Here is a 17,031-nt window from a genome sequence, read left to right on the forward strand (position 1 = left end):
GTTTGGCCCCTTGGGAGCAGCACACCAAGCGTATTATCACCTTATAATATTGATATGGTCAACGTGTTAACAGATGAAGTAGTTGCCCATAAATCCAGCAGATACAGAGCAACATTAGCATTCATGTGGAGTTGTGTTTTCTGGCCACCTGATGAATCGAAGCTCTCCTGAGGGAAATGTGTAAGTAAGTGAAGATTTATTTATCTAGCACTTTTTTAAAGCACAAAGCTACAAAGTGCACAAAAAAATACATTACAAAATGAAAAAAACAAGCGCAACAAGAAACGGAAAACAAAGACAAAGAGAGGGATGGAGAGTCTGAGCGACTGGGGAAGGTGGTTTGAGAGGTTTGGAGCAGGGGATGGACAAAAAGGCTCACAAGATTTGAGAATCTTGTGAGAATCTTGGATCTTGTAGTTGATTTTATGAATGAATTTTAAAAGGAAGCCAAAAGGAGACCGGCAAGAGCAGAGGTAACATCAGACAGTTCAGATGGACTTGCTGACTGTGGTGTTGGAAAGGAGGATGCTGTCTAAGGTGTGGGCTATCTTGGACTATGACTCCCACCCACTCCATGAGCTGCTGGACAGACTCAGGAGCACCTTTGGCCCAGAGACTGCTGACACCAAGATGCTCCACAGAGAGACACAAGAAGTCTTTCCTACCAACTCCCCCCTCAAAATATCAGACACTCCAAGTCAAGTCCAGTAGCTATCGAACTGGTTTGTGCAATAAATAAGTGAAATCTTCCACACATGTATACTGCACTTACTGTTACTGGTTTTACTTAACTGTTATTTATACATGTGTATATAGTGTTAAAATAGGATATCGTATAGGTGTATAGTGTTAAAGTTTTATTTTCTTGCAATCACTTACTATTTAACTTACCGTTTGGGAGCTGCGGGGATTAATAAAGTGTTTCTGATTCTGATTCTAGTTAACAGCTGCATGGCAGCTGCATTTTGAACCCACTTTAAGTGGCTTGACTGAGACTGAGACTTATGATAAGATGGAAGAAAACTGGACGAGGACTGGACTGGACAAGCTTAGCAACAAGATAGTGTTTCTTTAGCTGCTAAAAGGCAAATTTCAAACCAGCTGTTTGGTCCCGTTATGGTCAATTAATCTTTTTTTTTTGTTTTGATATTTTGGGTGGAAACAGCTGCCTGTTGCAGAGCAAACCAAAATAGTTACAGGCTATAAAAACTAAAAACGATGAGCTGAAAGACACTAAAATGCTCAGAAAGGCTGAGAGCAACATATTCATTAGTTAACATAAAAAATATTGATTATAGACTGACTAAACAGTTGCTTTGAATCGGAGGCTCTCCGATATGTTTCAGAGCATCTGTTTTATTACTCAGCACATTTTGTTTGTTTTAGTGTGTGTGTGTGTGTGTGTGTGTGGACACACAGCAACCGAGAGCGGCAACATCATCATCAACAGGGTCAGGGTTACAGGTTTAGTAGCAATTGTGTTTGCTTTTCATCCCTTCCTGCATTAATAAAAACACACACACACACACATACACACAAATAATCACATAGGCCAATCGGATGCTTGTGGCTACACATGGTGTTTCCATGGCGACAGCAAGCTCCGGCCAGGCCAGCAGCAGCATGAGCATGGGTGGGGCCCCCCACCCCCCCAGAAGCGTTGTTGCCGTGGTAACCTACCGATAGCATTGGGCATCTGGTTCCAGCTGAAGTGGAAGTCGGAGGTGTTGGACTGGATCATCGGTGTGGAGCCGTTGAACGGACAAACTTTCTTATAGTAGCAAATATCTGGAAGAGGCACAAGAGGAGTTTATTTACTTTCTTCTGTTCAAGGAAGTCGACAGATATTTGTCCGATTATCCGGACGACAGTAGAAATTCGTAAATACTCTGAAGCAGACTCTGATTTTTCTTTCCAGAAATGTGTGATAGAAGAAGGTGAAAACATTCAGGCTTTGACAGCAGAGATCTGAAATCAAAAAACATTAAAAGGGAGACTCACAGTTGTAACACAAGAGCAGACCCGCCTCCCCGTCTTCATACACATCAATGGCTGCTACAAAATTTACCTGCAGGCAGAGACGAGTCAGCTTAGGCGAAGCGTTTTCAACTAGATCCAAAGGTTAAGATATGTTTTGCTCGTTCAAAAGGAGAAATATTTAAATGTGGTTAAATTAAGAGCGGCCGATTCATGCCACAGCCTAACTCGTTCTCATTTCTCCTCCGTCTCCTCTGCAGCTGGTGGCTGTGAACGACGACGTGTTGATTGCACAAAGCGAGCCTGTTAATCAGCAGGTAAATAACGCGACTAACCGAAGCCGGCTCAATCACGTGAAAACATAATACAAAAAAATGAGAATGTGCGTATGTGCGTGTGCCTCACCCTGTTGGCGTCTACGTGATGTAGCCGGTAGGCATCTCCAGTGCTCTCATTGATCAGGTCAAACTGATGTTTGTAGGCCACACAGATCATATTGTCGTTTTCCCCCGTCGGCCCGTCCACCAGCGCCATGACCACAGGCGGGTCGCACAGACAGATCTCCTAATGGGTGGATGGTACATGATAACCTCAGTGCTCACACACACACACACTTATTGACTTATAGGCTTGTCTGCGTATAATATTGTCTGACCTCACAAACTTCCATAGATACCCACATCGACTGGACATTCACAGCTCATGTCCAAAGAAATCATAGATAGATAATCATGCTCTAAGGTCTGGAACTACATTTCCCATAATGCTTTAGATATGGATTTGTGCATACAGTCTATGTTTTTATGTGTTTATTCACAACAATGCTGTCGACGTACCCATGCATCACTTGATCAATTCGACACTGAAGAAAACTTCAAAACGTCACGATTCTTGGGCGAGTTCTGGAGTTACGACGGGCGTTTTAGAAAGTATAACTCGCACTGAATTTGAAATTATCTGTATCATGTCCTGTGTGTTCTGATTTGATATGATATAAACTTTTTCCAAACGTATTTTTTGAGCTTTATTTGACAGAGAGAAAGGGGGATGACATGCAAGCAAAGGGGCCACGGGTCAGATTTGAATAGCTGCGGCAAAGGCTGAGCCTCTACTAGGTGAGCTAACCGGCCCCCCTGATATAATATAATATTGAACTGACACAAATCAGGACAATTAAGATACTTTAAAACCACCTTAATTGCCTCTATGAGCGGTGTGCCCCCTGCTGTTTTTAACACCTGCCTCTTTCACCTGCAGAATCTTTGTCTCCGCAGCTCCCTCGCTGTGCTTCAAAAATGTATATGTGTATCTAATATCTCCTTTTTTTAAATGAGAAAGCAGCTTTAAAAAGAGGAATTAACATTTTTTTATCCCGTTCATTTGTGAATCCGATTTCCATTCATTACTTTTTTAATAATTCATGCAGAACTTGTTGTACCCGTATGTACTGAAACTCCTCCACCGGTGAGTCTGCTCCCGGGGCAATGGCGCTGAAGCCTTCAAAGCGTTTCCTGGTGATGAGGAGGAGTTTGTTCCTGATGGCTGCTACTATCCTCAGCTCGGAGCCGTGGTGGGTGTTGATGGAGTACAAATGACAGCCTAGGACAAAGAGGAGGATGATGAGGAGGGGGGGGCAGAGTACATTGGACATGTGTTGTGCTGTAGGTGTTGTTCCCTGGCATCATCCCACAGATCGATGCGTCCGCCACAGACAGATGGCACGATACCAACAGCAGGTTAAATGTTACTAAAGGTCACAGCATCCTGCTTTAGGCTGATTTAAATGTTATTTTTCTTATTTAAATATTAAGAATCTTGTCAAGCACCATTTGCATCGACCTGTTTGCCAGGTTACAAACATATTGAGTTAATCTTTCTGCCAAAGCTGACAAGAAACAAGTCTGAAATGTGGATGGTTTGGTGGTGATGGAATATAAACGTCTATCAAGATACTGATTTTAACATTTTAACTACAAATACCAGAAAATAAAGTTCCATTTTTAAAAATCAGAGCTCAAAATGTCCTTTTTTGTCTATTATTATAGTACAAACCAACACACATGTATATCATCATTACTCCAAGTCAACCTTCTAAAAAATATTTCAAATTATTACTAACATGCTAAGCCTGCACACCTCCAAGTGTGACCTGCTTTAATGTGCAAAGAAACCTTATTCCGCCTCCTGACTCCCATGTTGATATCGAAGTCGGCGACACTATCCAGGTGAGCGGTAGTAGTAGTGTGAACGTCTGTGTGTTACATCCCTCTGCTGAAGCTCTACAACTATCAGGTGTAAAGTAAAATATGAACGCTATATACTTATTGGACATATAATTTCAAAGAGATCTTTTCCTAACAAGCTTTAAGATATATTGCAAAGTTTTTTTCTGAAGTTAATATCAGTTTAAGTTCATTTAAAAAGGGAAGTTCATAGTAAAATGATAATAACTAACTAAATTGAACTCATATTAACTTCCCACTACATATGCACATTAGGAATAGATCTCTTAATGGCCTGTATGAACAGGAGGAACGATTACAGCAGGCAGAAACTGTTTGAATGAACACGTGGGCAGATAAAATTAGTCAACACGTTCATTTAAATTGAGCTGAATCAAAGCAAATCCGTCCAGATTACAGTACACGTATCCGCTCGCATTCGTATGTTCCTGTGTACCTTTCGTCTTCTCCAGTTTATTCTCGCGGCTGTCGCACTTCCCTCTGACGAGCTGCTTCTCCTCCAGGCCTCTCTTGAGCGTGCTCAGTCTGAACACATAGAGCCGAGCGTCCTTCCCTGGAAACAACAAAAAACAAAAGCCACTTCTGGTTTTTCATGAAGGTTACTCTTAATTTGTCATCTCTTTCTCTCTGTTTTTTTTTTTTTTAAGCATCCTCCCACGGCCAGACAGCGGTGTCGTCGTACCGCAGGAGGATTACTCGAAGGCTTCTTAAGGCTCGTGCTCTCTCAGAAGCTTTATCAAAGCCCACACACAGTCGTGACAAATGTTTGCGCTGCCATCGCATAATCACTATCAAAACCGAGTCAGCCCTGTTTGTCAATATTAGGGTTAGCTAATCATCTGCAGGGTAATTAATTACACGCTCATCTGGTTGAGGCAAACATGGGACTAACCCTACATCTCTTTGTTAGTACACAGCAACTTCTTATTTACATTATTTGTGTTTTAATGCATTTTATTTCTGTCTATCTGCGTATCTGTCAGCCCTTTTTACACTCCACACAGTCAGTCCAGTCCTTGCAGGATAAACACACTCTCTCATACACGCACACCAACAAAACCTCGGCAGGGATTGGTTCTCTATAGGTCAGCTTCCTTAGATCACAGCGAGAGATCAATGTGTTCGCTGGGCCAATGGAAGTGGAAAAGGGTAAGTACGCACTCAAATAGCACAGAGAGAGAGATGACAGAGGTGAAATAAGAATAATGAGAGAGAAGATGTGCCGTGAAGACTGTTAAAAAAAAAGGACGGATGAATGAGAGGATGCTTCCAGGAGAGTGTTAACCAATAACCTTCTTCTTCTTCTTCTTCTTGTGGTCTACGCCTACCTTTGTCTGCCCGGGTGATGAGCAGGTCCTGAGGCTCGAGAACGTGCATCTGCTTCACCACCATGGTTTTGTCAAACACTTGCACCGGAGGCAGAGTCTGCGTCTCTGAAACACAACGTACACATCAGGATAAATGGATGAACATGTGAATTAACGTGGTTGAAATATTTGAAGTAAACAGAAGGGTCGGTCATTGTTGACACTCACCAGCGTTGGGCAAAGCCGGATCAGGGCCTGAAACGTGCACAACATCATTATCATCATCATGTTAGCTGTCGGCCATGGCATTCTGCTGAGTGCAGTATTGAATAGATATGGATGGCTGGCTTTATTTTAGAGGACATAGGGAGATATATATCGATTAGGCATGACCTCACCATCCAGCAGCATGACCCCCGCTGTGTCTGTGGCAGCCAGCAGAGACTGACCCCAGGAGTCGGCACACACGATCTCGTAGGGGAATGTGCTGCAGAACGACTGGGACTCCCATGGCTGCATCATACATGCACATGCAAACACACAAACACATGTAGATATACACAGAGACACGCATGATGGAAATAATATCCACTCGCTTTGGTAGAATACTAAAACAACTCTTCAACACTATAATTAAAAAGGGTGGTAAGTTATGTATACACTGCAAAAAAAAACCTTTAATTGCAAGTGATGTGAGATAAATCCACATTTCCAGGACACTTTTCAAGTATTAATATGCAAAATAAGACAGTTTTATTGTCTAATGACAATAAAACAAACAGAAAAAAGGAGAACAATAACAACTAACGAATAACGAATAATATTTCATCCTCGAGTCTGAAAAATAAGCGAGCGTATTGCACATTCATCTCTATATGTTGGCTGTAAATAACAACGGATTTATACTTCAGAGATGACAAAGACATGTTTGTGGTAACGGCACAGTTCATACCTTGATCACAGTCTTCGATCACCTCTTTGATTAGAGCATTTTGGGCTTCAGTAATACATTAAGATGAAGATTTTTTTTTTGCTCTCACCTCTTTTCTGCACAGGCCTGTGGTTACAAGGCTGGTCGGGGCATCTCCTCTCACAATGGTCTTCAGCTTCAGAGCCTGAAGATGAAACGGCATCATACATGAAACAGAGACACCTCTCAATTCTTTGATTTGCAGTGCTGCGGTGGAGGAAGTACTCAGATGATTTATTAAAATAAAAGCACCAATGCAAACAATGTCAAAATACTCCAGTACTCTTTACCTATATACAGCAGTTATGATTCTACATGTAGGTAAAAAGAAATATTTAAAATTCTACTAAAGTAACAGTACAGAAGTATTACGAGCAAATTGTAGTTCAAGTTTCAGAAATAGAAGTACTAACTCTTCACAAAAACATTAGACATTAATACATTAATATTTATGCAACAATGATGCTTTTGTGTGGCTAGTTTTAACTACTTTATATAGTTATTGTTGTTATTTAAGCCCAGCCCACCCAACAAAGGGTCACATGATAAATCTGAAGGATTATGACAAGATTAATGAGGGTTGGGAAGAGGAAGAACAAAATTATGCTGCCCAACGTTGTATTACTTTTCTCTAATCTTTGATTTTTAAAAATCAAATACTGGATAATTTGACTTTGGGCCTTGGACAGTTTAAATGAAACCACCTGAGGAGTTAAGAGTGGAAACCTCTCTTTGGTGTGACTGTTAAGAACTCAGAGACCTCTGAAACGTAACAAAGCGGCACCGACTAGAAACATCTTTAAATCGTTTTAAGCTTCTTTAATTGGGTCACACTTAAAAAGTATTTTATGGGCTTCTCGTGTTTCTTTTAAAGTCACATCTTAATTTGAAAATAAACAAAAGACAAACGTAGAGGAGGAAAAAACTACAAAATGTCTCTAATGAAATGAAAATCGCTCACTAAATAATGCGCTTGGTATTTAACAAACCGTGGACCCTGCATGGGATAAAGGAGTGTGCACCGCATGTGAATCATCCATATAAACATAAATGCATTACAAGGACAGCAGTGGACCGAGCTTGCTGAATTATGCACCTTGTATTCCATCACTAATATATAACAAGCCTGCCCTGCTTTCCATGCTTATTTAAGCACAGAGAACCGTGGCGACGGCTCACGGACGTGGAAAGGATCTGGACAAGCAGGCTGGCAAAAAAAAAAAAAGTGTCATGATACATTAAATAAAAAGGTGTAATTGCTTCAGCTTCCAAATACAATACAGTCTGCACGAATGCTCGAGCAGCAACCGTCTGATCGGATTGACAATTTCCCATCCAAGCTGCACAGTCAGGGTTTCTATTTACATATCTGCATAAACAGGCAGTCTGGAGATAATGAAATCAATACCCAGCAGCAGCACAATGGCTCGGCAGTGAGGTGCACTCCGACGCCCATGAGAAAATATCCATAACAAATACATATTCTAACCTATCAGGCATCCATGACGACGTGAAATCATTGTGTACAAACGCGCGTGACACAAACGAGCCGACGTACAAAGAGTCGGTTCAGTTGAGAACAAACGCCTCGTCTCTACAAAACTGGATAATCAATGACTCGACACGTCTTCCTTCCCTTTTGTTTTCACGCTCTACAGTGCAAGGTGTCAATGCGTCGCCCGGCTTTGTGTTTATGAGCCAAGGAAACGAGGGAGAAAGCGAGGAAAGGAGAACAAGGGTGAGCAAAAGGGAACAGGAGAGGAAGAAGCATAAACGTGCATCTTTATAACCTAATGACCTCATTTCTTGAGTCAGTTTCAAGATGATGATGAACGTCTCAGAGTGGGAACATTTAGTTTTTCGCACATATTAAGAGCAATTTCTGATTCATTACACAGACACATTTTCCCCCCTGAGGCTTTATGACCAAACTTGTTCAGTTAAGATAAAAGCACTCATTGTGCACAGTCTATTATCACGGCGGGCCGCACATTTGTCCAAAGAATATCTATTATCTCACAAACAACCTGAAACAAATGATTTAACATAATGCCAGAGATCATCCAGGACACTTCTTTACACACTTTTCTTCTTCTCGCTGTGTAATTATAGTTACATCATCGCCCAGCACAGAGGTGTAATGACGATTACATCAGCCACGTAATGACTACTGGACAGCGGCTCGGAGACCTTGTATCATTATTCTACTCTGACCCTCCTGAAAGCGAGAGAGTCCAACAGCTGGTCAGGACTTACGGACTTTGTCGTAGTACAAAGAGTCACAGGTCTTTTTAAAAGATGTCTGTAGCTTCTACTGCAACTGCAGTTTCTCTATTTGGCTCATCGTTATGTCAAAACAGGAAAAAAAACGCACTGGCGCCAGAAGATAAGTGAGAAAATCTCATTGTGCACCTGATTAGAGCAAAACCAGAACCACGTCCTCATCTATAATATATATTCTCCGTCATTTGAGCAGGACTTGAAGTCATTTCTACAATTCAAAGTGAGTTAAACGCTCACAGTTTGCTCACAGATCTTAAGTGACCGTATTAAATATGTATTTCTACGTAGATATTTCATTGCGGAGAGGTAAAACACACACGCGGCAACGTTTCTGTGCAGCCAAACGAGGTGATTTTATGACATACGGGGGTGTAATTTCCTCTGGGCATGTCGTCGGTACGCTCATCTGAGTCGCCTTCAATTATTACAGCGCACTCAAAGCAACAAGCTTAACGAGCGGCGGTGGGGAGTGGTACTTGGAGTCCCTCGCCGACGTGATTCTGCTACAAACAGGCAGCGATACTGTCCAGCTGGAGGTTGTTGGGGCAGTATGAATGAAATGAATACCTGTAGACACCACTCAGGGCTGAAAAATGTACATTACATTACATTCTTTGGTGTTTTTAATCTATATTCTTCTTCTTACTGTTATTATTTGAATTAAAGTTGATATTGTCCTATAAATAAAGACACCAGATAAAGATGCAAATGCAACAATTATAATGAGAAAATCCATAAAGGAAACTGATTTACAATAAAAAGGTTTGAAAACCACTAAAAATAAATTGATATACTGTTGTTTTTTTGATAGCTAAGTGCACCTTTCTCTTTTTTCTTTACTTTGGTGTTGAACTGATCTCAGATGTGTAACAGGTTTCATAGAGCCTGAAAGTCTTAATCCAACAGTCAGGTGCTTATAAATTAGGAATTTTGGAGCATTTTTGCACAAAACAAGGAGGACTCTGTCCCCTAACATAAAACAATGACATGAATATTGTTTGAAGAGAGAGTGAACCCACTGAAAAGACATTACAGTAATGCATAGTTCATAAAACTGACATGATTTCATCTGCCGATCTGCACAAATTGAGGAAATTGCAAAAGATGAATTTTGTGTGTGTGTGCATAAAATTAGATTCCTGAGCAGTTACATATTAGCTTCATGTATTATTATTATGCTCGGTCATAAACAATGTTCAAAGGTGCGTGTGTGTCGAGGTTTCTCAGGTGATCAGCTGTGTTTGTCTGCTTGGACATGCCCGCCTTTGTCTGGGTGTGTATCCTGGTTTCCATGTACGTATATCTGTGTACATGTGGGTGTTTTTGCCTTCATACTGCAGAGATCTGACTTGCTAATAACACTGTGTGTGTGTGTGTGTGTTTGTGACTGTGTTACCTGTCCTATCCTGACAAATTCGGCCTGCCGTGCTTCCTCCTTCTTGCGTGCCGACTTCGGAGACTCAGGCAGCACGTCGCTGAAGGATCGTCGGTTTAACATGTTCTGGGGAGAAAAAGGAACCTAAACGTGGAACACCAACCCACACACACACAGACACACACATAGAGAGACACACACACACACGACGAGAGGGGAAAAAGAAAGCAGAAATGGGCCTTAAGAGATTGACCCCGGCAGAGGGTGAGAACAGCAGCAGTGCAACACAGCGAAAACGGTGTCGTGTTAGGAGCAACAGTGAAAGGAGGGGGGTGGGAAAAAAACCAAAAAAAAAACAAGAGAAACAAGAACAAAAAGTGATGTGAGGAGAGAGAGAGAGCCGTGCTGAGAAAGTCAGCATTGCAGTAGTATCCAGTCAGTGTGGTGCAGTATGCAGTAGGCAGACCGAAGGGGGCTGCAGTGGAAACAGCAGAGCAGCAGCAGTGGCTACAGTCGCTGCCAGTGACTGAAGTGACAAGGAGGAGACAGCTTGGATGGCGAGAGTCCATCCCCAAGAGTGGACAAGAGCAAGGCTCAACACTAGATTAGAGGTCAGCGATGGAGATGTACCTTGTGCAGGTCAGGCATGAGGTCTTGGTAGAGCGAGCGGATCAACATGTCAAGGGTCCGCTGACGCTTCTGGGCAAACGTTGGCGTCTCCAGTGTGGCTTTCTCTCCATTGATTACTGCAGGACACGAAGCAAGATTAGATTATAAAACAAGGAAATATTGATGATATTCCAATATGTTTGTTCTTTGTTTTGTTTCTTACATTTGACTAATAAAAAGTCCCTGAATTCTTGGTGATCAGTAAACACAGGCGGAGACGGGAGAGGAGGTCCAAACAGTGGAACGCTCTCCTCTGAGAATATCTTCAACCTGCGACGAGAGCAGACACGGCGAACACGTCAGCGTGGTTTGAATAAAGTCAACTGCTGCTTTTAATCAAGGCAGAGCGAATTCAAGCGTTAATCACAGCACTCACCTGTAACTGTCATTCTGGCTATTATACCTAACTAATGCAAAAATATCTGGAAAGTGACGTCAAGGAAACGTTACGTTAGAGACACAATCACACTTATCGTATCACTTCAGCGTTGCGGCGATGACGTGATATCTGTCCAACGGCCAAAGCTCCCTCTGATTACCACTTAATTTCTCCGGCATTCATGGTCCGCGTGAAGGATACGGGTGAAGTGCGATCGGATCATAGACGGTTTGAAGGACGACGATGCGTCATCCCCTTCCTGGAATACTATGGTAACAATGTCATTTCCAATGTGTCTCTTTCTCTCCACCTGCCACAGAGGAAAATACCAAAGAGACACAAGTAGGACAAAACATGTAGGCATGAGATCACTGGATTACTTTGACGCTGAAGGAACTTTGAAAAAAAGTGACAATTTTCAGGCAAATTCTGAAGACATAAGGATTTCTGAGTGGATTTACTGATCTATGGTGACTAATAGGATCATTCATGACATAATATAGATACCGATATCTGGACAGTGACTGAATCTAAAAATATGTGTATCATGTCTGAATGTTCAGAATTGATTAAGGTATAACTCACATGGAGTATTTGATGCAAATTGCTGCTGACTGTGTTCATACATGGGCCAAATCAGTGTAAAACCCCCGCAGACCACACAGAACACAAACTACTATGTGACATTACATCCTGTTGACACCTGGTATTAAAATGTGATCTGTATCCAGTTAATAAACAATCTAATCTTGCCTCTGCGTTCAAACCTGGCATTTTTAATCCGTTCTTGTTATCCTCACCCATGCGTAAGTAATCTGAGGTGGAGATAAACACGTCTCAGACTCCCCAAATTGTTGTTGTTTGGTGCAGTAAATGAAAGTTTGAGATGCTTTCTACGACATAATCTTTATTATTTGTCTGCTTTTGGAAATTTGGCATAGAAAAATAATGTTTCAGCTTGTCCAGGTGACTAGTTTATGACACTAAATTATATGTTTTGTTGACAGCAGATCAGCTGCAAATGAGTCCAACACACACTGTGGTGAAAACATTCATTTCTTACTTTATATCAAAGTGATGCTTTCATTTTTCACGCAGTTCTGTTGAATAACACATTTTTTGGGGGGCTTTCATGACACAGAATAGACTTGTATTTAAATTGTCCCTTTTTCTGTATCAGTGTTATGTTGCGTACCGGTGCCGACGCGCTGTACAGATTTCGTTTACACCTACTTAAGGCGTGATCAGGCAGCTCCAATTATTTTTACATCTTGCATTAACATGTGTTGTTTTCTTATTCAGATAACATGTCAGGATTCAGGATCACATTTTAATACCAGGTGGACACAGGGAGTCAGTTGCTCACGCAGGTTTATCTGAGCTTTGTGCACAAAAACAGCTGCAAATCAAAACAACGAGCTGAAAGATGCTAAACGCTCTGCGAGAGGGAACTGTAATGACATCGTGATAATTGTCCGCGGTTTCATCATTATGAGCGACACCTTCCACATTACATGAAGTCATTTCATCCACTGTTGACATAAAAAATATTAATTATAGCTGCTTTAAAGTTAATTAGTCTGCATCACTCTGTGTGTGTGTGTGTGTGTGTGTGTGTGTGTGTGTGTGTGTATAAAAGGGTGTGATTCTGGCAGCAAACATTTTCCCAAGCTCTCGACACCACAAACACTTTGAGACGCGGTGATAATTTCAACTCTTTGATCCCAAAAACTTCAGAGGCAGCAACATCCACAGCACTCCTGTCTCACCTACTTGTTTTGTCATCTATGATAATTTATTTCCATTTTTTTTACAGGTTGTTCCACAGAAACTTTATCCAACTCTTTGGTTCATGACAACATATCGAGAAAATGAATAAGACCTGCATTCCCGTGAAATTTGCTGCGGGAAATCATGATCCGACGACGACGAAGTGATCATCAAAAGGCACGCGCACATCTGCTCAAGTTTTTATAGGTGCTGAATAAAAATAACCTGCACGAACAGATGGAAAAACTCTCGCTGCACACACTTGCTGTTCAAGTCTAATAAAAGAGGAAATGGGAATAATTTAGCAGAGTGCAGGTATTTGTTTTTGTCATTTCTCCAGAGGATGAATCACACTTGTTATCTCACCACCCAGTCGTAATCATCGCTTACACTGCACACAAGAAATACCAAAATCTTAAAAAAACAAATGTTGCCAAGAAGTTTAATGAGCACATTCATGCTCCCTGGAGAATGAACCATTTTAATTAGGGACACTGTCCTCAATTTGCATACAAGCTATTTCATCTTGTCCTCTTAATAATCATCACGATGAAATGTTTTAGCCAGTGAGGCTATGCATACCTTGTAATTAATGCTACAACTTCACCAATTAAGCTGAACTGATTTAACGTTGCAGACTGCCTCTCACATGTGGCACAAACACGGACCGTTCCTTATTATTGACCGCCAGAATGTCTTTTTCCAATTACGTGTCAGACCTTCTAAGCAGCAGCCCTTTAAAAATCATACTCACTAATATCAGCTCCACAGAATGGAGCTCTACAGTGAAGCAATAACGTCCTTTCTTCTCCCTTTATTCCTAAAGTGGGCACATTTTGCCAACTTGGCTGCCATTGTACTTGGCTTCCTATCACACCGTTAAAGTCGGGGGGGGGTGTCTTTTCTCTGGAAGATGACAGACAGATGAAGACCCGTGACTGATGTGCAATTAAACTTTCTACAATTCCTCCTAATAGCAGAAGATCGAACGGCAAAAGGAGTTCAATCTTTGGGCGGAGTTGGTGGTTAGAGGTGAAGGTGAAAAGAGGAGAGACGTATGCACGAAAGAGCTGTTTGTCTTCTAAGTATTACTCTTTCGGATGAGTCAGCGTAACATTAATTATTACTAATACTACACAAACCTCTGATGATGGGAATGCCATTAGCTTTCCAGGTATTTAGTCATCAACCAAATTACATATTTATCTTCTGTAATGTGACCAAACTTCACGACAATCTATCTGATAGTTGATGAGACTTTTCACTCTCCACCTGTCAAGCGTCATTCATCCTCTGGGGGTCATGAATTTAAAGATATTTTTGGGGCTTTATTTCAAACTTTATTTGATAGAAATAGCTGAAGAATGACAGGAAAGCGGGGACTGAGAGCGTGGGACGACACCGAGCCTTCGTACATGGAGCGCTCTACCATCCGAGCTAACGGCAGCGCCCTGGGGATCATGAATTTAAACCAAATTTCCTGTCAGTCCGTCCATAGTTGAGATATTCCATTCTAGGTCATAGCGGTTGATACTGCAATCCCTTCATTGTGCAACTGCACGTTCATGCACCCACCTGCTGTTTGTTCTCTTTAGAGTAGGGTAACATGGTGGACACATGGAACATGAGCTCATGGCCCTGATACACTGTGTAGATGGACTTAATTCCTGTAGTGTCGTCTGCAGGTAAAAAGAGACAGAAACAGATAAAGACAAAGACCTTTACTTTGAAAGTTATGCTGATTCAAAGTGATTCAGCAGACGTGGCCTCTCTCTTACTCTTGGTGTCTAGCCCTCCGCGGTAACCTGCCCATCCCTGCAGCGTAATGGAATCACCCAGCAGATTGAGAAACTTGTCGAAGCTCTCACTCCCCGTCTCTGAAACAAACACAGGACTTGCTTTTCACACTTAATATGAAGCTTACACACACACACACACACACACACACAGCAGCCACTAATTTTATCTTAGCACGACTGAAAACAAGTGGAAACATCGAGCCTGGCTCTGTCTGAAACTAATGAAATCCACATGAAATCCCTCTAAGGCTGCCTAATTAACATGTTTGTTGAATCTGTGCAATCTGGTTTTATGGGAGGGGTTGTGTGCTGGACTTTTTTCTTGGCTTGCCGCAGTAAACAAACGAGATATAAAATGTTAATTAGTGAGCTTTAGAGGTGCTGGTAGGTTTGTTACCTTCGTACAGAACCAGGCTAATTGTTTCCCCGTTTCCGTTTCTTTAACTAACTCGCTGCTGCCTTCAGGCTTCATAAACGGAGAGATAGGAAAATTCAATCTTCCCATGCAAGTAAGTGAATAGGCATATTTAAATAAATAATAATAACTAATAGACACTGAAAAAGTTGAACATAGAGGGATTTACCGTTGCTAAACATCTCGTCATCTGTGAGCTGTCCGTCTTTGGCATACAGGACGCCAAACTTAAAGTTGACAGAACCCTACAAAATCATAGTTATGAGTTAAAATGTTACTTTTTATTGACATACAGTTGTTTCTATGGTAGGAAATGCTCATAGAGAACCTAACATATGATGGAAAAGACACACAAAAGGCATTTAGAAGTCAAACTAAGAACATGAAGCATGTATTCACTGTGCATAAGAAGGTATATTGCTGTGGTTGGAGAGTATGGTAGCGACTTTTACCAGACAAAGAAACAAATAAGGAATCAAACAAGTGAGTGTCTGTGAAAGGAACCCAAACAAAAGAGAGCAGTTCTCTGCAAACAAACTCCAGAGCTCCACAGAAACCACTTAACAAATGAGATAAACCGTACTGTGAAAGCAGTGTCATCACATACCTCCTGTTCCTCCAACACCAGCAGATCCTGATGAAAGAGGACATAACAATTATCATTCACACTAGACAGCTCTCCAGGTAGAGATGACACAGGCCTGAGGATATAATTTAGTTCAGATGCTGCTGATCGGGTCTGCCATTGAAATGGACCGGTGCTACATTTCATTAAGAGCTGGTCGATGTTCTGGTGTTACTCTCACCTTCTGAATCTCTGGGTTGAGGATCTCCCTGGGGCCTTTCTCAAACCTGTCCATGTTCATCGCACTGGGAGTAAGGAGAGGAGGAAGAGGGAGGAGTGGAGGAAGTAGTAATGGAAAAAAAGGAGAGAAAAGGGTGTTTAGGATCGATGGGAGACAAATAGCTCAAAGGGCTACACAGAAAAATGAGCAGGAGACTTGATACGGGGGATTTCTCGTCCTACTTGGACCATTTATACTCATTCAGAGCTCGAGAGGTGACACCGCTCAGCCTGAGGAATTTATAAGCTCATGTTTCATACATCTCATTACGTCCTGTTGCTAGTCACTCATGAAATCTGCTACTGGAAACGTGATGCTGAAGATTTGAATTTGAACTCTCTCCATTAGACGTGACGTTCAGAGAAAATACGCGAGCTGTGTTGCCAGATTTGGCAGAACAGCTTTGTACTTCTATATATTGGGGTTGGTTTGTGATGATTTGGGCTACAATTTGTACAATTTTGTGCAATTACTCCAAATAGGAGGCTTGAATGACTGAAAAACAAGTCAATCAACCTAAAATGGGTATTTTTTTTGTCATAAATTATCATTAACTGAACTTTTTGGACTAAACAAACGGTAGATAATGTCCCATTGGGTTCTAGAAAAATATAATGGCCATTTTGCACAATTAAAAACATTTTAGACGGACAAAATGATGAATTTAATAATCAAGAGAAATAATCTGCTGTTCAATAAATTCTCAAATTTGTGTAAATGCAGTTAAATTCTGGGGTTCAGTTAAAACAGAAGTTTTGTATAAATGGGGGACAAACACAGTACTGTTCATTGTAAGTATGTTGTTGGTGTTTAGTGTTGGATAAATGCAAACATATTCTGTATAACAGAGTCAAAGTATGACTTATTTTAGACCTCCACCTAGGTATGATGATATTTCGTTACACACAAGCAGCTTGGGGCAAATATTCTTGCATTTACTTATCGGTTTATATATGTGTGTGTGTGTGTGTGTTTCCCCTCAGTTCCTCAGTGGACATA

At 41.4% G+C, this 17,031-nt stretch overlaps 1 protein-coding gene across 5 annotated transcripts in view; it reads right to left on the minus strand.

The window, feature by feature from the left end:
* Positions 1-17,031, minus strand: part of garnl3 (GTPase activating Rap/RanGAP domain like 3) — a 71,047-nt gene that overhangs the window by 10,832 nt on the left and 43,184 nt on the right. For 3 of the 5 annotated variants that reach the window (XM_027282029.1, XM_019269115.2, XM_027282028.1), the window contains 19 exons: positions 15,994-16,057; positions 15,795-15,821; positions 15,357-15,432; positions 14,752-14,850; positions 14,549-14,652; positions 11,405-11,513; positions 11,201-11,246; positions 10,988-11,094; positions 10,786-10,901; positions 10,177-10,299; positions 6,568-6,642; positions 5,926-6,040; positions 5,756-5,782; positions 5,549-5,653; positions 4,657-4,773; positions 3,416-3,576; positions 2,383-2,541; positions 2,002-2,068; positions 1,681-1,788 (listed from right to left, as the gene is read on the minus strand). In XM_027282029.1, the coding sequence (XP_027137830.1) occupies positions 1,681-1,788; positions 2,002-2,068; positions 2,383-2,541; positions 3,416-3,576; positions 4,657-4,773; positions 5,549-5,653; positions 5,756-5,782; positions 5,926-6,040; positions 6,568-6,642; positions 10,177-10,299; positions 10,786-10,901; positions 10,988-11,094; positions 11,201-11,246; positions 11,405-11,513; positions 14,549-14,652; positions 14,752-14,850; positions 15,357-15,432; positions 15,795-15,821; positions 15,994-16,057 (1,805 nt within the window). The remainder of the gene's footprint in view (positions 1-1,680; positions 1,789-2,001; positions 2,069-2,382; positions 2,542-3,415; positions 3,577-4,656; positions 4,774-5,548; positions 5,654-5,755; positions 5,783-5,925; positions 6,041-6,567; positions 6,643-10,176; positions 10,300-10,785; positions 10,902-10,987; positions 11,095-11,200; positions 11,247-11,404; positions 11,514-14,548; positions 14,653-14,751; positions 14,851-15,356; positions 15,433-15,794; positions 15,822-15,993; positions 16,058-17,031) is intronic. The other 2 variants (XM_027282030.1, XM_027282027.1) reach the window with 1 other exon arrangement.

Source organism: Larimichthys crocea, chromosome IX, assembly GCF_000972845.2.
Source record: "Larimichthys crocea isolate SSNF chromosome IX, L_crocea_2.0, whole genome shotgun sequence".
Taxonomy (NCBI): domain Eukaryota; kingdom Metazoa; phylum Chordata; class Actinopteri; family Sciaenidae; genus Larimichthys; species Larimichthys crocea.